The following is a 25,754-nucleotide window of genomic DNA, read 5'->3' as shown; positions in this document are numbered from 1 at the left end:
CTATATTGTTCAACCCACAAAATGTCAAACAGAAAGTAATTGGTAGTTTGAAAAAATTAAACAAAAAGCCCTGAAATGTGTTTTGCAATAACAAAACTGAGGTAACTAGCAATTGAGAACTTGTCATACAGTTCACTGAACATAAACTGGAGACGGTGGATAGCTGAGTACTCCTTGAAAATAAACGTTTTTTTCTCAGACTGATAAACACAATCAGACAAACCAATAAACCAGGACTGATGGTTTTACACATCTTTGTTGTTTATGCGATTCTTGCATTATTCTTAAACAAACAAAATTATTTTATGTCTGATATAGTTGTGTTTTTTCCTCCTTCACCCTCTCTGTCACTCTTTACTCTTGTTTCTATTCAGGTGCAGGAAGCAGCGTGCATCACAAATGTAACAGCGCCAAACACCGCATCATCTCGCCCAAGGTGGACCCCCGCTCGGGGGGCTACAGTGCCCACTCTGAGGTCCAGAACAATGACGTGTCCGAGGGCAAAACTGAGCACAGCACCCATGCTGGAGGCAAGAGTTCCGGAGGAGGTGGCGGGGGCACCGCCAGGGAGAAGCGCAATGGCAAGGTTCACAAGCCAGTTCTGCTCCACCAGAACAGCACAGAGGTATCCTCCACCAACCAAGTGGAGGTCCCTGACACCACCCAGAACTCCCCTGTCTCAATCAGCAGTGGGCTCAACAGCGACCCAGACATGGCCGACAGTCCTGTGGTGACGGGAATGGGGCACGTGGCCTCCGTCATGTCTGGCCTCTCCCAGAGTGTCTTCATGTCAGAGGTCACTGGAGACCCCGTCTACAGTATGTCTCCAACCACAGGTCCCAACACTCACCTGATGGGTGCAGATGCAGCCTCTCAAGGCCTGGTGCTTTCTGTGACTTCTGACAGCCACAAATTTGCCTTTCCCACGGGAGGAGTAAGGGAGGCTGTGACAGGCAATGGAGGAGATCTGGCCATGCTGTCCGCAGCAGGGGTGTCTGAGGAGCTGGTGCTCTCCAGCAGTCTGGATTCTGGATCCCTCAAAATCCCAGAAACTAACATGAACTTTGATCCTGACTGCTTCCTAAACAACCCCAAACAGGGTCAGACCTATGGGGGCAGTGCGTTGAAGACAGAGCCCAACAGCTCCTCAGCCTCATCCTGCTCTGGTGGCAGCGGCAGCACCAACGGCGGTCTGCAGCGCTCCCCCTCCATGTCAGACAATGGCTATACCTTCAGCTCAGCTTTGGTCAAGAACATCAAGACAGAAGACACTTCCTTTGAGCAGCAGCTGGCCAAGGAGAGCGGCTACCAGGTGGGGCCAGTAGTGAACTGTGGCAGCGTTGTGTCTGTGTCATCTGGTGCTGGTTCAGCCCAGGGAAGCCTCACCCTGACGCCAGCAGGCTCTCTCCTGCCTTCGGGTGGGGGCTTGAGCCCTAGTACTACCCTAGAGCAGATGGATTTCAGTGCTATTGATGCCAAGCAAGACTACACCTCCAATGCTGCCACAGTTGGCTATGGCCAGGCCATCTCAAGCCCCCATATGGCTCACCAAAACCGCTCACCAAGTTTCTTCCTCCAGGATGCCTCGCAAACCAACCAGGCCCAGCAGGGACGGGTGAGTATGGGCCAGCACAACTCTCATGACTCTGGAGCCTATATGGGCCTGCAGGTGGTGAAGACAGACTCCCCTGGCACCAATGGCCACCTCCACCACCACCACCACCACCAGGCCCACCAGAGCCAGCATAGGGCCAACTGTAATGGAGGCTCACCCACAGAAGGGCCTGGACAGGCTGGATCCCTCCAGCTACTCCAATACCAGGGTGGCTTTCCTGGGCTGGGGAATGAGCATGAGGAGGTGGTGGGTCTGGAGCAGCCAGGAAGTGTGGGTTCAGCCCATGCTGGAAACAATGAGAATGGAACAGAAAACCTACTCAAGGCCGGGGATCACATTCAGGCCTGCGGAGGGGGGAACGCTGATGGAGGTGGGTCAGAACATTACATGCAGCAGGCTTCAGACAACGGAGCCGGGGTCGCAGGAGTAGGCAGGGAAGGAGTGGCAATCCGTACTGGAAACAGTAACAGCGATGGCAGCAACCGTTCTCAGCAGCAGCAGCAGCAGCTACAGCCCCTCCTCCAGGGGACAGAGATGGTCCAGGGACTGTATAACACAGTGGGAGGCCACCAGGGTCTCAGTGGAGGGGGCAGTAATGGAGCAGGGGGAACAGGCATGGAGATCAGCCTGGATCACTTTGACATCTCATTTGGGAACCAGTTCTCTGACCTCATAAACGACTTCATTTCAGTGGATGGCAGTGGGGCTGCCATGTCGACAGGGGGGGCCCTGTACGCCCACCAGCTGGTGACATCCCACGGTTCAGAAAATCAGAATGCAGGCGGCGGAGCGGTCCAGCAGGGCCAGGAGGATGGAGGTGCCAGGGGCTCTGGCTACAGCCCCTCAGAACTCTGTCTCCAGCCTTGCTGCAGCCCCCAGTCTCTGAGTGGGGGAGCTGGGGCCGGGGGAAATACCGGAGAGGCAGGCTCACTGTCCTACATGCATGTTGCTGACGTGGTGTCCGCAGCTGTGGCCCAAGGGGCTCTGGGAATGCTCCAGGCCACTGGTCGGCTCTTCCTGGTCACCGACTACTCCCCTGAATGGTCCTACCCTGAGGTTAGCATTCAATGTTATCGTTTCTTGAAGTTCTAAATGGCAAGTTGTGCGTCACCGTATTTCATTTAAATTTATTAGGCAAAGTCTAAACTGTGTAATTGCATTTTCCTCATGTTGATTGTTCAATTTAACATTGAAATTCATGTTTCATTTTAAAAGCAAAAAAAAAATAGAAAAATACATGACAATAAATAAATGTAGTTAGGATCATGTAATAAAAGCATGGAGGCATTTTCAGTGTAGGACAAGACAGATATCAGAGTTGCTGAAATGTTGTTTGAATACATCTCCTGATTTTGAGTTGTAATGCGACGCTACCTGTAATTTGATTTGCTGGTACTCATAGTTCTCATCTTAAATCGTTTTCAAACGCAGCATTCTTCTTTAACCTCTAGATGGCAGTAATGTATTTTTAGGGTTGAAGGCTAAAAATGGATGATGATACAAATTTCCACATGATGGCAGTCGAGGTCAGATTGAGTAAAAGTTTCCTCCTGTTTTGTGTATTTCTTCACTGTGCACTCTAGATGGCAGTCAACAACAACTAGTATAAATAGTGATACTGAACGCTGACCCTGCAGGTGCAGGGTAGTTCCAGCCTGTTTACCCTCTTCCCTGTGTTGCAGGGTGGGGTGAAGGTGCTGATCACCGGCCCTTGGCAAGAGGCCAGTTCCAACTACAGCTGCCTGTTTGACCAGATCTCAGTTCCTGCCTCTCTCATCCAACCTGGGGTGCTACGGTGCTATTGCCCGGGTAAGATGGCATACAAGCCAGTGGACATTTGAATTTAATTTACAATTTTTAGCTGATGATTTAGGATCAGGCACAGTTTAAATGAGAATAAGTGAACAATTCATCATAAAGCCTCAGATCTGCGATTACAAATGAGCAGTCTGCTAGCTAATATCAGGCTGAAGACCCAATCCAATTGATTTTTGGATGCATTTACGAGGCTTCGAAGAAATTGATTTTTTAAGTTGAATTTGTCCAGAAATACCCGATATTTCTTTAGATGAAGAATGCTCATTAGATCTCTCACCCATTGAATATGAGACATGCAATGGATGTTTTCATTTTATGAGAATTAACCACATTATTATAAGAAATGAAAAGGCAATATCAGATATCAATAATATCAATATCACAAGTTATGTTTGTGTTTTTCGGTTCGTAGGACAAACATTGTGGATAGGAGACGAGGGTTGATGGCTTTTCCTAGTACTTCAGAGAGAGACATGAAAATGAGCCGCCAGGAAGAGGCCAGAGTGGAGCAAAGCCACAATGTCTATTAAACATGCCTGTTTACTACACACTCCTGCTTATCAGTAATAGGGCAAATGTCAGGTTTAATTTTAGAAATCTAAGCTCGGCCCAATAAACTTGATTATGTGTACAATATTATTTTTTGGATTCTATTTCTTCCTTTCTTTCCTGTCGACCTGTGTAAGCCCTGTACAGTAGGTATTTTAGATGTAATATAATCAATGGCTCTGCCATCAAAACACAACAATTACAACCTGAAGGATACCAAATCATTACAATTTGGAATGAATTAAATATATTGGAGCATGCACCTATAGTCAGCTGGGGTGCACTTCATATTATATTGGGTTTCTGATTAGTCACTAAATCAAAGGCATGGCAGGCAATGAGGATTCTTTAAAACAGAAAATGCAATGTGCACATCCAAGCCAAAAAAGACACTCCAGGAAAGGAAAAATATCCACACATTCATAAATGAAGACCTTCTTATTTATTAACAACATTTTGACCAAGAAGCACGCTTCGTCTGGCAAAACACCACGGACAAATACCGTGAATGGAGGCCAAAGATTCTTACCGTGTAACGCTGCTGTCATGTCTAAATGCACTGAACGCCCTCGTCTCTTGTGCCCCCACAGCTCATGACACCGGCCTGGTGACGCTGCAGGTGGCTGTCAGTAATCAGATCATCTCCAACTCTGTGGTGTTTGAGTACAAGGCCCGCGCGCTTCCTTCACTGCCCTCATCTCAGCACGACTGGCTCTCACTTGATGGTACGTCGTCACTCCGTGTTCAGCTGTTGGTTCAGAGGTTTCTGGTCTCATCAGCTTCTCCGTCTTGCCCGGAGAGTGGGTTTGTGGTGATGGTGCCGGACAACCCCAATGTTTCCTGTGCCACAGGTTCATTCGACAAAGCTTGATATATTTCTCCCTTTGTTTGGCCGGTTCCTCATGTTATGCACATGTTGTGTTAAAGCAAACTACCCCACCCACCATCAAATTTCTCTCCAACCGCTATCTAAATCAAATGTTGCTGAGATACATCGTTTTGTACACGGTTACATAGTTTCAAGTATCAACTATCATCAATTATATCGTGAGTTTTTAGCAACTCATAAAAGTTGAATGTTGGTAAACAGCATTTGTAAAGATGTCATTTGCATTATAGGACAGACCATAACACATTTAGCATGCCTTTGTCAGCCACAGACACGTCAGAGTTTTGGTGAGGGAACCCGTGGCTCAAATTGGGAACTTTCTTCTGGGTTGCGAGACTAAGACTCTCTAACGCTCACTTCTTTCTTGATTGATCCCCACTATCGCTCTCTCTCTCTCTCCCTCTTACTTTTCTCCGTTGTTCTCGCCACCTCTCACTTGCAGTCATCCAACTACTAATTTCCTTTCCTGTGTCTGAAAATCCTCTTGGGTCTTGTTCATTGATGCTGGGCTTTTTTGCGTTACAACTCCCTGTCTTGCTTGTGTGGCTCTCTGCTGTCACAAATTGTGAATCCGCTCATTTCGGATTGTCAGAAAATGTACAGAAAGTCCTTGGAAGTTTTAGAAGCAATAAAAAAAAAATAATAACGAAGTGGAGATACAAAGTGCAACTTCTGAAATAAAGATTTTGCCTCGGTGTCTGATGCCCATGTATCCTGATTCTGGAGAAGGAGTGTGAGACAAGTACTTAAATATTTAATATTGATGATATATTAACTACACTTGATTTGTTTGTTGTTGATTTGTACTTGATATATCTCTCTTGATATGGATATATTTAGAGGAATCTCAAATCGTATATTAAAATTCCATTTTAAGTGTAGAAAATGCACCTGAAAAGTCCTTGGTCTTTATGCTTGGGTTGGCCTTGTTTTGATGTATTTCCAAGACCTTTGACATAAGTGCCTGCTAGAGGATATGTCTGAATGACGTAGAAGAATTATTAACTGTGGCTGTGTTCATTTTTTCTTTGACTGGTCTGTGACAGGGAATTTGATTGTATTGCAGGGGGTTGCATCTTACATGTTATTTGACATTAAATGTTATCGTTGGACGATATAGCAGAAGCTCCTGCCCAGAGCGTTGGATAACAATTACAAAGTCAGAGATAATATTTATGGTCTGTATGACAATAATTTAATTACTAATGTACTATAAGTTTAATATTAATTACTAATTAACTATTGCAAAGATGGTGGAAATGTTAGATGGGTTCCATGATTAATTGCCATTAATCATTAGAGTCCTTCATGCTTAAAGACGGCTTGATTTAGATAAGCATTTATAGATTAAATTGCATAATAAATGCTGCCAGTGTCTTCGTCAAATGAAAGTCAATTCAAGCCAAGTCAATTCATCCGGGTCTGGAGGTTGCTATCCGGGGTTTGGGCAGCGTGCTTGTATAAATCCTCGTATCTGAGTGTGTATGCGCGCCTGCGAGCATCGGTGTGTGTACGTGTGGAGCGGGGAGCCGTTGCTGCAGTGTGCGAGCACCGACAGGATAAAGTAGGGCATGGCGAGGCGCGGGCTGGCGGGACAGCTGCAATGCAGACTGCCCGTGAGGGAGTGGGAGTGAGTAAGCGGGAAGCGGCGGATCCTGCGCGCGGCGGAGCCCACGGATCCCTCCGCCATTCATACCCTGCTGCCTCACTGGCCCATTCACAGAACTAGTTAGGGAGGAGCCGCCGGTGTCACACTCCCCACAGAGCGGAGGGAAAACACAGCCCACCATATTACCTTTTTAGCATTAACCCCTTGCGCGGCGGCGTTCGTGTTCCTCCGCGGTCACCCGGGTTTACTGATTTGAACATGCCGAGGGTCCTAACTGATACAGTCATGGCGCCAGGCTTTGAGTATATGTGTTTGGTCATTTATATATGTTTCAAAAGATGACTTTTCACTGATACTCTACCTACTTTTGTATATCATCCATCTCGCTTTCTCTCGGATGCTTTACAACCACTCTTAAAGAGGATGTATGAATTATTTTGTATAATGCTGCACAGAGCCAGAATCAATGACTGTAAAATTATTTCAATGAATCAATCAGCATTAAATCCCCTGTAAAGAAATGCATTTTCATTTAAAATTATTAATCTTTTAATTTATTTTATTTTTTTCATTTTATTTAATACATTCTACTAACACGAGTATGTAAAATCGGATTGGGAAATGTTAAGTCTTTGGTGAAGGTGGGGCAAGGCAGACAAACAGTAATCGGTATATTCCTCATATAAAATACTACACTTCTGATCTAATTCTAATTTGTGCGATATATATTATTAAATGTACGACGTCAAGTCAAGCAAAAAGTTGCTCCATTGTTCGCAACCTGCAACAATACTTTTGCAATTGCAGCACTCGCCCGCCGCGGACAGCGACACGAGCGAGTCTTGTATTGTTCTCTTGAGATGCAGGCTCTTTCACAACCGAACCAACAAAAAAACTAACATCGGTGAATGCACTTTATATTTCACTCCTCTACTGAGTCCAAATAACGGCAGCGTTCCAGAAGTAGAGCCTGGCTCACGCTCCTGGCCACGCTGTGCTTATAGTATTTAGCGATGCGTCTGGCCGCGTTGAGACGCGCGCAGAAGGACCGGACGACACGTCCACCGTCTCCCGACGGCCGCACTGGCGCAAACCGGTCAAAATGTCAGTTAATCGCCCCGCAGTCTGACGACAACAGGCGGCGTGAGTCCGCAGCGGCTCTCCCGGCGCAGACCACTGTGCTGGAGCGCGATGTGCTAATGGCACCGCCGCCTGCCCGCCTTGATTTGTCATAATGCAGAGTGGGGGAAGGGGCGCTTTTCCTCTGCAGCACTGCAGGTACGGAGCCGCGGGCAGGAGGGAGAACACAGAGGTGGTGGCGGTGGCGGTGGTGGCGGCGGCGGCGGCGGCGGCGGTGGAGGAAGCTGCTGGAGCTGCGGCGAAGTCGGATCCCACGGCTCGGTCTCCTCGAACCGCGAGCCGCCAGCCGGGGAGGCCGGCCCCGTCCCGCCGATACGCGCGCCCACTGAAAGAACCGCGAAGCGCGCGGGGAGGCGGCGGGAATTTTCCACCCGGGAGTCGGAAACAGTTGAATTTAAACAAAGCAAATAATAAATATAAAAATAAAAAAAAAAGAGTTTCTTTTGGAGATAACGATGAAGAACACGTGGTTAATAATAATAATAATTATTATTATTATTATTATTATAATAATAAGGAGCGCGAGCCGAGGGGAGCGCGCGGCGACTGGAGGGAAACTAGGGCGTCTGTTTACCTGCGGCACGTGCGCACAACGGCCACTATGGCAGAGATGCGTTTTTACTGCGTGTAGAAGTATACTGAGGAGCATGTTATAGGAGAAATACTGTGTACGAGGAGAAATACTAAGTACTAGGAGAAGAACTGTGTACGAGGAGAGATACTGTGTACGAGGAGAAATACTAAGTACTAGGAGAAGAACTGTGTACGAGGAGAAATACTGTGTACGAGGAGAAATACTAAGTACGAGGAGATGTACTGTGCACTAGGAGAAATACTGTGTACGAGGAGAAGAACTGTGTGCGAGGAGAAATACTGTGTACGAGGAGAAATACTAAGTACGAGGAGATGTACTGTGTACTAGGAGAAACACTGGGTACCAGGAGAAATGCTGAGTTCTCGGTGATGTACTGAGTGCTAGGAGATGTGCTGTGTACTAGGAGATATACGGTGCACTCGGGGAAATCCTGAGCACCAGGAGAACTACTGTGTACTCGGAGAAATACTGAGTACTAGGAGATGTGCTGTGTACTTGGAGATATACTGTGTACTAGGAGAGATATTATGTACTAGGAGATATACTGTGTACTAAGAGATATACTATATACTAGGAGATACAATTTACTCGGAGATATACTACATACTCGGAGACAAACTATGAACGAGGAGAGATACTGAGTACTGGGGGATGTACTATGTACCAGGAGATAAACTAAGTACTAGGAGATAAAGTATGTACGATGAGAGATACTGAGTACTAGGAGATATACTATGTACGATGCGAGATACTGTGTACTAGGAGATATATTATGTACTAAGAGAGATACTGAGTACTAGGAGAAATACTGAGTACTAGGACATATACTATGTACTAGGAGATATGCGTTGTACTAGAAGATATTGTTAGTACTAGGAGATATACTGTGTACTAGGAGAGATGCTATGTACTCAGAGATATACTATGTACTAGGAGAGATACTGAGTACTAGGGTATATACTATGTAATAGGTGAAATACAGAGGACTAGGATACAGTATATACTATGTACTAGGAGATATGCGTTGAACTAGGAGATATACTATGTTCTAGGAGAGATACTGTGTACTATGAGAGATACTGTTTACTAGGAGATATACTATGTCCTAGGAGATATACTATATACTAGGAGAGATACTATGTACTAGGAGATATACTGTGTACTTGGAGATGTACTGTGTACTAAGAGATATACTATGTACTAGGAGATCAACTATGTACTCGGATATAAACTTTGTACGGGGAGAGATACTGAGTACTAGGAGATGTACTAGGAGATGAACTAAATGCTAGGAGAGATGCTGAGTACTAGGAGATATACTGAGTACTAGGAGATGTACTAGGAGATGAACTAAATGCTAGGAGAGATGCTGAGTACTAGGAGATATACTGTGTACTAGGAGATACTACTATGTAGAAGGAGATATACTATGTACGAGGAGACATACTATATTCTAGGAGAGATACAGTGTACTTGGAGAGATACTGAGTACTAGGAGATATACTATGTACTAGGATATATGCTATGTTCTAGGCGATATACTGTGTACTGGGATAGATACTGAGTACTAGGAGAGATACTGAGTACTAGAAGAGATACTGAGTACTAGGAGATATATTATTTACTAGGAGAGATTCTGAGAACTAGGAGAGATACTGTGTACTAGGAGAGATACTGAGAACTAGGAGATGTACTATGTACTAGGAGATATACTATATACTAGGAGAGATACTGAGTACTAGGAGAGATACTGTGTACTAGGAGAGATACTGAGTACTAGGAGATATACTATGTACTAGGATATATGCTATGTTCTAGGAGATATACTGTGTACTAGGATATACTGAGTAATAGGAGATATACTATGTACTAGGAGAGTACTGGGAGTGATATTATGTACTGGGAGAGATACTGGGAGTAGTACTAGGAGAGGATATATTTTATATATATATATATATATATATATATATAGGAAAGATACTAGGAGAGCAGGGGGTGGGATGGAGAAGTGAAGGGGAGGGGGCTGTTAGAGGAAGAGTAGTAAGCGCTCCCTCTCTCTCTCTCGCTCTCTCTCACTTTGTTCTATTGTTGATGGACGCTCTATTGAGAATCCGGATTTTTTCTTCTTCTCCATCTTCCCACATCATCCCGTTGCCTGCCAACAAACTGTGGGGAAACTGCCTCTGAGTGAGATGCAGCGCCGGTCGGACTTATCTGAGCAGGACGCCGGGGAATGACACCTGCTCCTCCATTTCCCACCGACAGGAGACACTTTTCCGCGGAGGGAGTCTACCGATGGAAAATGAAGTAGAAGGTTGGACGCGCTCTTCCCCGCGCTGCCCGCGTCGTGCCGCGTCGTGTCGCGGGGCGCGATCGGAGAAGTTAAAAGTTGCACGTGGCTCGGGCAGCCTCCGACGCCGTCGCGGGTGGGTTTTTTTTTTTTTTTTTTGTTTGTTTTTTTTTAGGCGACTCTGAGCCGAGGATCCAGCCGCGTCCGTCTGCTCTCGCAGCCCCGTTATTTTCGCCCCGTTCGATCGCAGAGGAGCGGAGTTGGCGGCGATAGTAACTCCTGACCCACGACTCGCTCTCTCTCTCTCTCTCTCTCCGCCGTGGCTTCGTTTTTTAACAATGCGCGAAAACGCATCTGGTTGCGCGCCGTCTGGTCTCTAACACGGGTCGCCTGCTTGCTGGTCGAACCCGCGTCCCGGGCGGTTTCTCGACGCGGACCCGACCCGGGGCTCGGCGTCGTGCCGCGTCGAGTCGCGGCTCTAGCGCAGTGGAGCCTTGTCGCATCGTGCTGCTCAGACGATCGGGGTCAGCGTCTCGTTGGTGGGTCGGGCTTGCTTGTCGAGATGCCCCCGTTCTGTTGCGTCGCTCGAACTCTTTGTTTCCCCCTCGTCTCCCGCACGCCGAATTGATTTGAACGCCGAACGAGTTTTGTAACCGACTGCGAGCTGTCGCCGGCTCATTCAGCACCACATTTCTGTGGACAGCGACATTGGCGACTCCGCACACAGGGACATTTCACCTTTATCCCCCTGTGGTCATGTACAATAAAAACACATTTATTCTAGTGGGTTTGAAGATAATTTACAGATAATAAAGGAGAGTGTGTTAGTGGTACCTGTAGATATACTATATATATATATATAGAGAGAGAGAGAGAGAGAAAGAGAGAGAGAGAGAGAGAGAGAGGGAGAGAGAGAGAGAGAGAGAGAGAGAGAGAGAGAGAGAGAGAGAGAGAGAGAGAGAGAGAGAGATGAATCTACCTGTTGATTCCCCATGTACAAATCATTGTTTTTGAACTTTGAAGTTTCCTAATACAACGTAATATACTAATGAATGACTCATAAAAAGCTGTGATACCATAGTTATTTCATATAGTGGTATTTAGTGATGTGGCAGTACTTTGATGAAAATATGTTTGGGGCTTTTTTCCAAGTCAAGTGTGGATAGTGGAGCTACTAGCTGTGGTAATAATATTAAATATTAATTGTGACATGGTAATATGCCAATGGTAGTACTGTAGTTCTGGTAATGTTAGCAGCAATAGAAGTAACAATTGCAGAAAATAATGCCTGTATTTGATAGTGTCAGGCTTAAAGGTTTAAGGGATCAGATTTCTGACCCTTCCCTTGTGTTCAGTCAGGTAACCTCATTCGAGACAATTTTGATGAAGGATGTCTCCAGTCGGCAATAATTTGTTTATTAGTATATTAGTGTATTGTATTGTATATATTTTCTTATATGCTTTTAGTTTTATATTTGTCCATTATATTATATTGTATTTTGCAGCTGTTGTATGTATGCTGTTTGAAGTAACTTAAAAACTATGGTTGGTAACTTGTCAGATTTGAAACATGCACACACTTTACCGCAGTTTGTACAGTTTTTAGTCCTGTTTACAGACAGTCTTTCCTCTTTGTTCAAGTGCATCTTGTCTTTAGGTGTTTGGGCTTTTTGTTTGTCTTGCTGTTTTGAAGTTAGTCTGTTGGTGGTATGGTATGGTGTGTTTTTCCCGGTGGCACAATCTGTCCATGTACTTATAACATGTTCATGATGGCTGCGTAGGCTTCATTCCCGGTTCATTGCTGCACAGTTGTATCTTGTTCTACCCACATGCTCGTCTCTCCTGTGCCTGTCAAAACAACTAATTAGAATGGCAGAATTAACGACCCACTCTGAGAAGCACACCGTATAGCTTACTCACTTCCTAATGGGTTTAAGTTTCATCAGGTCACCCTCCCGACTCTTCTCAGAGTTCCTAAATAAAAACTATGATGAGCAGGACTCACTGATGACCTGACGACAGAGCTAATGTCTCTTCCCTGCTATTCCGATGTTTTTGCCAGAAGGTGCTTTTGGTGATATGCCAGGAGACAACATGTCAAAAGACTTAAGAGGTTATTTCGGATGCCACGTTAAAAAGATTGCCATGCCTTGAGGATACAGTCACTGCACTGAATTTGTTTCGACTAACTGTGTTATCTAGATTTTAATGTAGGAAACAAAATGTCCCTTGAGCAATGCAGCATTGTATCAGATTGATTCATACTAGAAAAATTATCTCTCCAGCCCTTAATTTACACTCCTCTCTGCAGCTTATGAGTCAAATGGCATATCTATGCAAATGGAAAGCTAATGATATGCACTTGTTGTCAATTAAGTGTAACAGAATAAAGAAAATATACAGATCCACTTTCAGTGTAACCATGTACAGTATCTCTGTTATTGTAATGTTGGATGACATTCAATCCCTGGGGTCTCCTTCTTGGCACTATTCTTGGCGTGACAGTATTGAGTATCTGCTCAGAGATGAATCTGTATTGATATTGAACTGCATGTCTGGACACATGCCATCAGGTCATGCCTTTCCTTTCACAATGACGAAAAAAGGATCGCTCAGTTAGTGTATGTATTTGGCTATTCTAGAATGCATTGTTTTTTGCTCTACTGCTAAGAGGTAAAGAAGAATGATCATTTTACTCACCTGTTGCTCACTAAATGGTGATCTAGCCAAAGAGATGTATAAGATTTAAGCATGTGTTTGACAATTGACACAAGAATTGGGGTCTTCTGCTGAGGAATAATGTTTTCAAATGGATGTGAGAAAGCCCAGTCAAACCAGTGAAGAGCATATTTTTAGATGAACCTTTCTGGCGTAATTGTTTGTTTGTTAAGGGACTTGAGTCTATTTCCAGGGCTATTTTAGTCCTCGTCTTGGTTTCATGCAAAATCAGGGATCTGAAAAACATTTCCGAGACATTTACTCCAATCGGGCTCTTTGATCACTTGAAATTGCCCATCATCACTCTACCGAGGAAATAAAAGTCAATTAAAGTGTCAGACGTGTCAGACGGGATGTGGATTGAACAAAACCGAAGCCGGTCATTACTAAATGTCAAAGTGAAGTCAGCTTTTGATCAACAGACAGCCGCGGGTCCCAGCTGTGAGGGCTGCTGCCAGATGGCTTGGCCCTTCCCTCCGCACGGTCACAAATACCAGCTCCTGTCATTCAGCTCCTACAGAGACCCAGAGGGAGCCTGGCCTCCAGCCTCTCAACTCGGCTACATGTGAGGAGGTGACTGGCTGCAGGGAGATAATGAGGTCCAGCGTCGGGCTTGATTGGCATGGACTCAAGCACGGGTTCACAAGTAGGGATTAAAGGTGTCCACCCACACAGTCACACGCTCAGTGACAGTGCATGAATAAGCCATGAGGCCGTATCAGGACAGAGAACTAATATTTTGATTGGTAATATTTAAAGACGAAGGCCTTTTTAACCTTCGGTTTCAAAAGCAAAACCCAGTCACGCAAGAAAATCTTCGGGTACCCGAACCTTAGTGTGTTGGGCTGTCAGTTGGATCGGGCAGTGAAAGTGGCAGGTGTGAATGATGACACGGGGAAAATGCAGATGGCGGCGTGAAATACTCGCCGTTCATAACTAGACAGTCCTGTGACACTCAACAGTGAGCTAATCAACTCCAACAAAGGCTCGTTTTACCTGCTTAGCTCATTGTCTCGCAATTGCGTGTGGACGAGTCAAGGGGGAAGATGAAGTGGAAGGTGCGTCGAGTGCATCTGCACACGTGCTTTTGAGGAATTGTATAAGTCAGAACCTCGGCCGCGGACGGAGCCAGGACAAACCGTCTGTCCTTTACCGAGCAATAACTCTCCCGCAGACAGCACCCTGTCCTTTCCTGTTCCTACTTGTCCTTTCCTCTCCTGAACTGCCTTGTCCTCTCCTCTGCCCTCCTCCTCGTCCTCCTCTCATCTCCACGTTGTTCCTTTTGATTCTCTTCCCTTCGCTTCCCGTCTCTCTTGGCTCTCGTTTATTATCTTATCTCTTCCCCCTCTTTCTCGTTTGTATTTTTTCCGTCTCCTCACGCTGCCTTGTTTTCACCCCGTCTGACTTGCCGTATCCCTCCTGTCTTTTACCTGGCGTGGCTGAATATTTATCGGCAAGTCGACGAGGGTAGGCAGACGTCAGATCACGGCGACAGCGATGGTGGAGGCTGTGGAATGTCGGTTATCTATCCCAACTCCCTGTGCTCCACCATCTCAAAGAGGTACCAGATGGCGGAGGGTGCCTCATGAGGAGCTGCCGTTCTGTTTCATATATGAGACAGATCCCATGGGGGCGCTGGGCTGGAACGCTCGGGGGACGTAAACCCAGCGCTCCCCTTACACCAGGCTTGCTGAGCGCACCGGCAGATCTGCAGAGATGAGGCCTGTGTGTCTGACTTCGACCTCCCCGACCTCCACCTTTTCCCCGAAGAGCTTGTTTTTTCACTGTATGGTTTTGGCGAAGTATCCAGGATGTGTTTATGAATTGCTGAAGACTTAATCCTCCATCAAAAGAGCGCTGGAGAATGAATTTTAGTTGGTTAAAATGTCCTCCTGTCGGCTGTTTATTCGCATGATTGGTGTTTAATTTGTCCTCATTTGCTTAGACAATCAACCAATTCAGAACGCCTCAGTTTGTAGTTTCGTCCCAGGTTTAGCTTGTCTACACGGCGTTTCACTCTAACTACCAGGTTGAAACATTCTGATTATTTTAAAGAGTAGGTAAAGCAGTTGTGTAGGTCTATTCTGACCTTAACTCTTGACTTTGCTAGTTGTTGGTGCATCTGGTAAATCATCGACTTAATAAATAAACAGATTCTGAATAAAACTGAATGGAGAACCTGTGCTATTTTCACATATGTGTCGTTCCCATTTTCCCATTGTCATTCCCAATAAGGAGTGACTTTCTGATGTCAAGGTGGGGTGGGCGTGCCCTCTGCTTCCAGGATGAATCCACTGTAATAAGGTCGTGATCAGTGCTAGTTTATGCGCTAGTTGACACCGATCCTCACGTTTGAGGACGTGACCTGTGTTAGAGCTGAGGTCCGCCTCATGTTTAGCACCTGATGCCTGCTCATTACCAGTGCATATGCGGGCTCCTGTCGGTTGTTTGCCGAAAAATCTCTCGCCGCGATCTCGCCGTGCTGTGTTAGGTAACGTGTCACAGCCTGCCCTAGATGTGCGAATGACCACGTCTGCCGCCACACGCTGTCACAAGGGAGTAAACTGGAGCAAAGGAGGGCCGTTAGCAACGTCACATTGTTGTTTTCCTTCTGTTTGGCTGATTACCTCCCATCTCTCCTCCCCCTCCAACCCTGCCCGACCGCCCCAAAGCCACCGACCCCTCCCCCTCCCTCTGCAGTAGACGTGCATCGCATTTGGAGCAGCAGGCAGCAGGTGGAGATGACATCATCTGCACTGCAGCACACTGCAGCACTGGGTCTGAACAAAGACATGTCAGCCTACTGCTAAATACCATCCTTTTCTCTCCCTCATTCTCTCTCCTCCTCTCACACTCGTTGTCTCTGTCTCTCCACATCTTGCTCCGTGTGTCTCTCCCACACGCCAGCCAGTGAGAGAGAGAGATATGTGGGCATCACCCTGTGCCGAGACAGGCGGCAGGGCCACGACCTCCCACAGCATCGCTCCCTTTAGCCCCCTTCGTACCCCTTACAAGATTCATTGCCCCTTACCTACCTCATTGCCCCCTCACCTCCCGCACCCCACCCCCAATGAGTCACCATGGATGAGGGGACCCCGCCTGGTAATAAACCACTGCAGTGTCTTTGTTGTCGGCGTCGGAATACGCTGCAGTTCTTTCAGCGTTCACCCAGAAACATAAGTGCACAACATATACTAGGGAGTGATAGAAAGTACAGAAAATCCTTTTCATGTACTCTGAATCATAGTGCGTCGCTTCCCAGTGAGGTGCACTCCGAAGGCAAAAATTTACTTTGCAGTGACATTATGTTCTGCTGCCCAGTGGTAGCATTTACTTGACCTCTTTTGCACTGGCTCATGGAGAGGTCGAGTGAGACATTAGCTCTCCACAGAGCCCAGAGCTGTGACTGCCAGGATACCACAAAGCGCAAATGTCACCCAGTCGTGCTGTGAAGGCTCCCCACTCCTCTCCTCTCCAGAGTCATTAGGTCGCTACCTACGGCATCAACAGTGAAAACGGGATACGCCAAGCCCTCATACAGTACGGCAAAAAAAATTAAAAAAAAAAGATTTATGGACTCCATATTGTTTGCCTTTCTCTTCCCATTTTGTGCCGGTGCTTTGAATCCCTCCCCTCCCATTCATCAATAAGCCAATAGCACGCTGGCAAACTACACACACACACACACACACACACACACACACACACAGGCATGTTCCTGTCGCCTAGTTACCGCTCGGCAGCAGGTTGCTACAGAAACAGCCTCATAGCGGCTAAATGAGGAATGCTAATGCAGTCTGCTTCACTCTGCTGCAGTGGGCTCTCTGTGCCCATCCCGCGTCCATGCACAACATACAGTCTGTGTGTATGTTTATGTAGGTGAGCATGTGTGTGTTTGAGTGTGTGCGTGTGCGTGTGCGCGTGTGTGCGTGTGTGTATATATACTGTATATTGTGCTAATTTTGCAGATTTCTGTGCATCTGGGCAGCCCTGGACATTTGTGTGTGGCTGTATTGTTATGAAGCTTAATTGACTCACTGCATTTGCATTACATCCTGCTTGAAAGTTACTGCAGCAGATAAATTGCAGCCCTTATGAATTTTAAATGGATTTCTTTATACATCCCTAATCTTTAATCCATTACTTTCACATGGTATGCTTTGTCTTTTTTCACCAAAATACTTCTAGCTTCAACAAAGAAACTCCCTGCTAAGTTGTAAAAGAACAGAAAGCAGAAAGTAGTCTCTGTCCAGCACGATATCATTACACAGCCTCCGCCTCATACACTTCCATTCACTCCACGGTATGGAAGGACTGGGCTTTCAAGGACTCTGGAGAGGTGCTGGCTGTGATTGATTCTGTACAGTGCACCTCTCAGCCCTCTTTCACATACAGTGCGTGGATGTTCTCTGTGGCCAGCAAGGGGAGCGCAGGAAAGGTGGGGTGGCAGACCTTGTCCATAATGGGCTGTACTTAATCAGCAGGAGAGGGTATTTATCTGCAGACTCCCTCCAGAGATTTTCTGAAGGCCTGTGTGAAGGGGTGGACAGCTTCAACAAGCCCCCACTCACTGGACAATCATACAGCCTGTATTAGTCTGCTGTTGATGGAGTATTGAACGATGGATGGAGGCTGAAGTTCTGTGCCGGGAGCCATTAGTAGATGATTGATGGTATCTAAAGGTTATTTTAGTAAAGCCGATTGTTTTGATGGAGTTAATGATTGATGTTATTGTTATCACTGTCGTTCTCGGGAGATTGATAATGATTATCGCAGGGCTTTTTTTTTTTCGTCTTCCAGCTGAAAGTGGAAAATGATTTTGGCCTCAGCTGCACATCATCCCACACATCAGAGTGAATGTTGCGCATGCTCTTAAACGGTACACCGAGGGGCGAATTCGCAAAGAACGGATTGCGTGCGCTAATAGCACCCTGAATCGCGCACAACTTGCGTCCGCTATCTGCGCCGTCTTAGCATCCGATTCACAAAAGATATTTCGCTAATGATATGACAGCTCAAACACACCCATAAAGTTTTGCTGCTGAGTGCAATTTGCCCTTGTTTTGCGTCTGATCGGAATTGGGGGAGGGTGTCTCCATTGGAGAGTCATTACACACGGGGCTTCAGCGGAACAGATTGCTCCATCATTACGCATTTATGCCACTGCTCTACACTTGCCTGTTTTATGAATTATCAGCTTTTAAATAAATATGAAACTCGAAATAATAGTCAGACAGTAGTTATTTTTGATTTAAAGTGTTTGATGAAAATGTAAAATTGTAAGGAAATCCTTGGAGGGGCTGCGCCGGTGCTATGCCAAATCCTGACGGAGATTTGAAAATAATGAAAATTGTCCAGTGTGCCGGGATTTTGTTTCGTTTATCCCCACTGGATGCTTTTTGTGACACTCTCTTGACCTCTTTCCTCCTCTGTTCCCCCAGATAACCAGTTCAGAATGTCCATCCTGGAGCGCTTGGAGCAGATGGAGAGGAGGATGGCAGAAATGGCCAGCCACCAGCAGCAGAGCAGCGGAGGGAGTGGCAGCGCTGGGGGAGGAGCAGGGGGAGCAGGGAGTGGTGGAGGAGGAGGTGGCAGTGGAGGGGGAGGCAACAACAGCCAGTCACAGGTAAGAAGAAAACCAACAAAAAAAAACATGGCATGCCTCATGAATTACTCTGTAGATTAGAACAAGAAATATGTCTCGACAATGAACTGAACAGTGGAGGAAGCCCATTTTGGTTTCTCCATTTTGTAATGGTGGAATGATTTAGTGTTTATCTACCTGTGCTGTAAGATGTAACAACCAAGTGGACAATGAGTTTTGCTCCTCTCTGTGTCAGTGTGTTTCCAGCGCAGGCCAGGCCAGCAGCTCCTTCGAGAGCCGCGTGGTGGTGGTGTGTGAGAAGATGATGAACCGAGCCTGTTGGGCCAAGTCCAAACACTTGATCCACTCCAAGACCTTCCGAGGCATGACGCTCCTCCATCTGGCTGCGGGCCAGGGCTACGCCACGCTCATCCAGACCCTCATCAAATGGCGGTGAGAGCTCACTTGAAATCTGCATGCAGCATCTTTTCCTGCGGCGAAGCGGATTAGACGTACGGCGGTTTGGAGGCGGTGGTTTTTTTTTTCATTTCGCCGACATTTGAACGCTCCATTTTGTCCTCAAACAGCACCAAGCATTCTGATAGCATTGACCTGGAGTTGGAGGTCGACCCGCTCAACGTGGACCACTTCTCCTGCACACCTTTGGTAAGACGGCTTATGTTGAACCGTTTAAAAAGCCATATTTAGACATGTTGTGAGGAACAATGTGGGAATAACTGAAGTAAGAACTACAGCTGTAGTCAGATTACTTTCCCTACCATTAGGTTGAAAGAAAGACTTCCCTTTCTCCTGACTTCTTTGCCCCGTGTTCTCTGTCCAGATGTGGGCATGTGCTCTTGGCCACCTGGAGGCGGCAGTGGTCCTGTATAAATGGGACCGGCGTGCCCTGGCTATCCCAGATTCTCTCGGTCGTCTGCCCCTATCCATCGCTCGCTCCCGTGGACACACCAAGCTGGCAGAGTGCCTGGAGCAGCTACAGAGGGAGGAGCAGCAGCCTCTGCCACCCACCACCCACATGTCCTTCTCCTCAGCCCCCGACGCCCCCACCACTACGGACAGCTGGATGGTCAGTTGGGCTAACGAAAGTGTTGTAGCACCCAGCGGTAAGAAAGGAGGCGCCGCCACCACCACCACCACTTCTAGCACCACCAATCTCAATCCGGGTAAGTAAAATCCCTGTTTCATGATGACTTCGACCGATGAATCAGTCCTTTCTTTGAAAGGAAATGATTGTCATTGCGTTGATTGACATTTTCCACATATCTTGCAGATCTGAGAAGGCCGAGGTCAGAGCCCTCCAACTACTACAGCAGTGAGAGCCAGAGAGACCTCCCACAGGCCAAAAAACATAAACCCAATCCGGAACTGTTTCAGGCTCGGCCCGACAAGGCCATGTCGGTCCCTTTGAGCCTGGAGCAGCAGCAACTCCACAAGCTATCTTCTAGCCCCAAGAGCTTGTCATCAGAGGGCCTGAGCTCAGACCGGGGCCTCACTGGAGGAACCAGCACGGGGATGGCCCGGTGGAGCTCCAGGGAGAGTTTCTCTACTGGCGGCTCCGGGAGGAAGGGGTCAGGGGTCAGTGTAAGCAGCGGCCTGGGCAAGGAGAAGCTGGTCGGCCGGCTTCGGCAGCGGGAGCAGATGGGCATGTTGGCGATGGCAGACAGAGAAATGGTGGACACGGAACTGCTCTCCTATAGGGAGGATCTGGAAAACCAGGACTGCCTCACACAGATGGATGACCTACAGGTTAGTATAAGAGGCATAAGCATATTTTGAATGTATTGGTTAGCTGAACAGGAAGAGCATGCTCAATACAAGAACCTCTGGAGATGAAGATAAAAGTGCGGTTGGTCCGGTGTTGAATGGGCTAATGGTTTTCTCTGTTGGCTGGCCTAAACCTTTCAAAAAAACCTATCAACTGATCGCACTGCTTGTATTAAAATATTACGGCTTGAATTAGTGAAGTAAAAAGTATTTACCTTGAACTTCAGTGAATTAAAAGTTGAATTATCCAAGTACAAGTATCTCAAAATTGTACTCGCTGCTCTGTCGCTATGACGAGCTTATGTCTGGAAAGAGTCGATGTCACCAGTTCTATCCTCTGCATTGAGGAAAATCCTACACACACAAACAAGCTCTTCCACTCCCCAGGCGTCAGTGGCACTCTGTTAGCTACTTTCGCCGCATTATAAACTACCCCCATCGATCTGGTTCTGGAGCCAAGGGATTCCATTGCCCATCCATCTCAGTCCACCTGCTTGACTGAGTAATGAAGTGCTGGACTGGGATTCCTCTCTAAAACGATATCATCCTCGACTACATCATATATTCTCTTTATTACAATTTAAGTTCAGTTCACTTAGTCCCAAAGATTATTATTTGATGTTGCCATTAAATACCAAACATATTAAAAGAATTGCAGGGAGCGGATCAATTCTATACTTGCTGTTTGATATAATGCACATTATCTGACAGAAGTTTTTCATAAAAGAATTGGATTGGATGCCGTGATCATTTCGTGAAAATATGATACAAATGATGTACGTAGTTGGTGAGTAAAAGTTTGTCTGTGTGTTTACACATCATCTAGGTGAACATGATGAGTCTGGCAGAGCACATCATAGAGGCGACTCCCGAGAGGATCAAACGGGAGAACTTTGCAGCTGTGGACTCGGTGCCACTGGACACCACGGGGGTCAGCAGCACCATGAGCTGGCTGGCCAACTACCTGGGAGACGTGGAGCAGCTGCCCAGCATCATACACTTGAGGTGAGGATGTGCACATTTGGGTCAGTCTCACTCCAAATGCGTGTATCTTGCGCGATGCCTAATGGCTTGTTTTATTATTGCCCTTTAAAGGTTCGCTCTGGCAATTGTTAAGTGACAAAATCCACAATCAGTTCTATCAAAATGCCAGGGGAATTTTAAGCCAATGTTATAAATGTCACACTAAATAGAATGTGAATTAGGTGCATTTCCATCAGCTGGGTTCAGCAAATCAACTGTCTACCTGAATGTTTATGATCTTCTGCAATAGGTGATATGTATTATTACACTGTCATACCCTGATAGTGGCATACAATGAAGAAATCACACAATTTAATTGTGAATCACAGTGATTTGTATGATCATTTGTTGTAATCTGTGTGTGTCTACAGAGCTTGCTTAGTCCCTCCCACATATAGAAGATGTATAACTTGATACCATGCACTGAAAACCACTCTGACGTGTCGCCCTCCAGATCCCTGTACAGTGAGCCCCTGACCCCTTCGTCCAACCCGAGTCTCAGTCCGGGAGGGTCTCCCATGAAAGAGGGGACCTCCGCCCTACCCTCACCAGCCGACTGGAGCGAGTTCATCAATGCTTCCAACAGCAAGGTGGAGCGCGACCTGGCCCAGCTGACTCTGTCCGACCCCGAGCAGAGAGAGCTGTACGAAGCCGCCCGCCTGGTCCAAACTGCCTTCCGCAAGTACAAGGTACAGGCTCCGGGGCTCTGGGGCTCGGGCGCCACACGCTGCGTGCCCGGCTGCCCGCAGTGAGTCGAGCTACACGGGTCGCTGATATTGAAAGCACCGTCAGACGTCTCTCTGTCTAAATAAGTGAAATGTAGATGCACAGGAAAGGCAGGCGCTATGATCGGTGGGTTCTAAGTGTGGTGTTGTCATTGAAGTGGTAACTCAGGGTTGCAACGCAGCTCGCTGAGGATATTTCTGAGGATTGTACAATTTATTTTTATGATTTTCTATTCCTCCTATTCCTGTCTATATCTCTGTCTCTGTTTCCCGACCCATAGACACATAGTGAAAAACTGTCCCTGTGGTTTCAGCATGGGGAAGATGGCTTGAGCAGAGCATGGCCTTGCATAAAACAACAACTGCACCGCCCCCAAAACCTCTGATCCAAGCAAATCTTCTTAAACTCACCTGCTGTGTATCCTGACTCTGACTTCTCTCGCTCCACCTCTCTCTCTCTCTCTCTCTCTCTCTCTCTCTCTCTCTCTCTCTACCTCTCCCTCTATGAACTAAGTGTTTGGATCCTGCTGCTGCCTGCTCTAAATTAGCTCCACACCCTCTCCCTCTGCCTGACCCCGTGCCTCCCCTTGCTTCTCCCCCACTGCAGCACACCACCTTATAATTGACTTTCCACGTGTCGACGTGTTCGCTGTCACTCACGGTCATTTGTTCTGCCCCCTCTGCCAGCTGACACTGAGACGGACCTCTGGCTCCCTGTCTCTGTCCCCGTCCAAGCCAGGCCAATACGCAGGCTCCCCTCAGCCGAGCCTCACCCCCTTTTCCTCCCCCCCCCCCTCCGTCGGCCTCCCGCGGCTGAACCGGGAGGTGTCGTTCTTGGCCCGGCCACACAGAGGCTGGATGGAAGCTGGCGCCCACGGCCCTGGTGTGCAGCAGGGCGCCGCCCGACACAACGCCTGACCTCTCCCACTTTCTTCCCCCGCAGGGCCGGCCTCTCCGAGAGCAACAGGAAGTGGCTGCTGCAGTTATTCAGCGTTGTTACAAGAAATACAAACAGGTAGGTTTCCGTCGGCGGCACAGGAACACACTCCTCCGTCCAATTTTTGACTAAGCCTGCACTGATCCTTTTGCCGTGCCGGCCTGTGATTCACAATCTGTCACCTTTTTCCTGTTTACAAGCTTACATGGATAGCCTTGAAGGTAACTAGCTTTTTCAGCGTCTCACATTGTGCTCGCTGTTCACACATCCCCATGTCATAGAAAACACCAGTAGTGGAAAAACACCACTCAGAGCTTTTACTTAAGTAAAAGTACAAACACCCTGACACACGATGACTCCAGCAAAAGTGAAATCCCACTTTTGACATTTCTCCTTAACTAAAGGCAGACACGTTCTGTCTCTTAAACCTACTTCAAGTATTAAAAGTATTAGGATGTACATGAGTGCTCATGCCTCTCATGGTTGCAATTTACAAAAAAAAATGTTTTTAATAATGTGGCCTTGTTTGAAAAGTAGTTGAGTAAAAAGTATAGATATTTGTCTTGAGATGTACTGTAGTAGAGTAAACGTTGAAAGGCTTTGAAACTGAATATATGTAAGCAACTACATATTCTTTAGTACATATACTATAAAATGTACTTAAACACAATGATGAAGTACTTGTACTCCATTACTTTCCACCACTGGAAAACACCCCTACCCCAAACACCCCTTAATAACAGCCGGTGTATTTGCCCACTTTGTGAGCGTGACGTGGTGTTTCCCTCCCGTCGGCAGTATGCACTTTATAAGAAGATGACGCAGGCCGCCATCCTAATCCAGAGTAAGTTCCGCAGCTACCACGAGCAGAAGAAGTTCCAGCAGAGCAGGCGGGCCGCCGTGCTCATCCAGCAGTACTACCGCAGCTACAAGGAGTTTGGGAGGCTCAAGCCCCACCGGCGCGGGGCGGCCGCCGCCCTGGTACAACACAAGCTAAGGTAGTCACTCGAAAATGTAACGACGCGAGTAAGAGGCAATAGAAAACAGATAGAAATAGAAAAAAGAAATAGAACAAAATGACACCGATTGTCCTTTAACCACAGCAACCATGAAGGATAGCGGCTTACTTCAAACCAGCCTTTATAAATTTGGCGATGAATAAAATGAATAAAATATCTGAACATCGGAAACATGCGTGGATGCGTCTGCCTCCGTGACCTTTCTCCGTCTCCTCCACCGTAGAGGTAGTCTGCTCACGAAGAGGCAGGACCAGGCCGCCAGGAAGATCATGAGGTTTCTACGCCGTTGTCGCCACAGGTAGATCCATATGGACACACACACACACACACACACACACACACACACACACACACACACACACACACACACGCACACACTTACTCCCGCACCCATATAAACGTGCATGAGCGAGCTAGCATTTAAGCCAAACCCTCTCACACAACATCTGGGACTGAGAATTTAAACGTTTTGGGGGGTGCTGTTAGATGATTCTGAGAGAGTCCTACTCTTCCCCTCGTGGGAAACTGAACTTGATTTTTATTTTTTATTTTTTTATAAGACATGTCTCCGAGACCCTCGCCCCCCTCCTCCCACCTCCTCCCGACTGTATTGGGTCTCCCCCCCCACCCCTCCCACCCCTCACCCCCGTCCGCAGTGCCTACTGTGTGCTAATAGCTGTCTGGTATTGTTTTGCTGTTTACGCCAAGCCCCTTGATGGACCATAGACTGTTCAAGCGGGTGAGTGCAGCCTCAGCAACTCAGTTCGTGCTTCTCTCTTGTTTACTTTGTACGTCTCAGCCTCTCTGATGCTCCGCTATCTCTCTCTCTCTCTCTCTCTCTCTCTCTCGCTCTCTCCTTAACAATATGTGGTCTCTCCCTCTCCCTCCCTCCCTCTCTCTCTCTCTCTCTCTCCCTCTCTTTCTCGCTGTCTCTCTGCCCCCTGTCCCCTCCATCACTGTTGCTTGATGCCTGCTTGCATGAAGGCTGCCAGCTGGAGCCACAAGTGGACTGAGAAGCTCAGACGTAGAGCAGAACCGAACCTGACTCGAACCGAAACTAACCACTGCTTATGAATGAGAACATCACTGCAACACTAAACAGGCTCTCCCTCTCTTCCTCTCCCTCTGTGTAATCTCTCTCCAAAAAAAGAACCTTTCTTTGTTTACTTTTACTTTGTTCCGTATGCTTATGAGGTTATGCAAAGTTCGAAGGGAACTTGGTTTTACTTTTTTTTTTTTGTCCAATCATGTTCTCTTCTATTGCATGTGAAGTGGTGACGACTCTGGGCCTTGCTCTCCCACCTTCAGGCATGCTATGGGCCGGCTACTCGAGCAGCTGTCTATCTGGTCCGACCGCTCTGTCACCTTCCCTCAGTAGCCTGTAGGACCTCCGGCTGGGACCGAGAGCAGGGCTTTTGACTCTCGAATCCTTTAGAGTTTAATCTGCTCAGTGGTCAA

The 25,754-nt window shown here is 47.0% G+C and overlaps 2 protein-coding genes across 3 annotated transcripts in view; both read left to right on the top strand.

The window, feature by feature from the left end:
* Positions 1 to 25,754, top strand: part of LOC307240981 (protein phosphatase 1 regulatory subunit 3A) — a 354,017-nt gene that overhangs the window by 95,018 nt on the left and 233,245 nt on the right. The window lies entirely within an intron of this gene.
* Positions 1 to 25,754, top strand: part of camta1a (calmodulin binding transcription activator 1a) — a gene marked incomplete at its 5' end in the record, with an annotated part of 132,214 nt that overhangs the window by 104,277 nt on the left and 2,183 nt on the right. Inside the window, 15 exons of the mRNA XM_080014911.1 lie at positions 375 to 2,671; positions 3,298 to 3,424; positions 4,573 to 4,707; positions 18,665 to 18,849; positions 19,073 to 19,260; positions 19,395 to 19,473; positions 19,649 to 19,991; positions 20,099 to 20,574; positions 21,419 to 21,597; positions 22,070 to 22,304; positions 23,284 to 23,355; positions 23,478 to 23,498; positions 24,076 to 24,275; positions 24,520 to 24,594; positions 25,005 to 25,035. Of these exons, the coding sequence (XP_079871037.1) occupies positions 375 to 2,671; positions 3,298 to 3,424; positions 4,573 to 4,707; positions 18,665 to 18,849; positions 19,073 to 19,260; positions 19,395 to 19,473; positions 19,649 to 19,991; positions 20,099 to 20,574; positions 21,419 to 21,597; positions 22,070 to 22,304; positions 23,284 to 23,355; positions 23,478 to 23,498; positions 24,076 to 24,275; positions 24,520 to 24,594; positions 25,005 to 25,035 (4,643 nt within the window). The remainder of the gene's footprint in view (positions 1 to 374; positions 2,672 to 3,297; positions 3,425 to 4,572; positions 4,708 to 18,664; positions 18,850 to 19,072; positions 19,261 to 19,394; positions 19,474 to 19,648; positions 19,992 to 20,098; positions 20,575 to 21,418; positions 21,598 to 22,069; positions 22,305 to 23,283; positions 23,356 to 23,477; positions 23,499 to 24,075; positions 24,276 to 24,519; positions 24,595 to 25,004; positions 25,036 to 25,754) is intronic.

Source organism: Zeus faber (genome assembly GCF_960531495.2).
Source record: "Zeus faber genome assembly, chromosome: 15".
Classification (NCBI taxonomy): Eukaryota; Metazoa; Chordata; class Actinopteri; order Zeiformes; family Zeidae; genus Zeus; species Zeus faber.
Note: the sequence above shows the minus strand (reverse complement) of the source record. Positions and strands in the feature narration are given on the sequence as shown.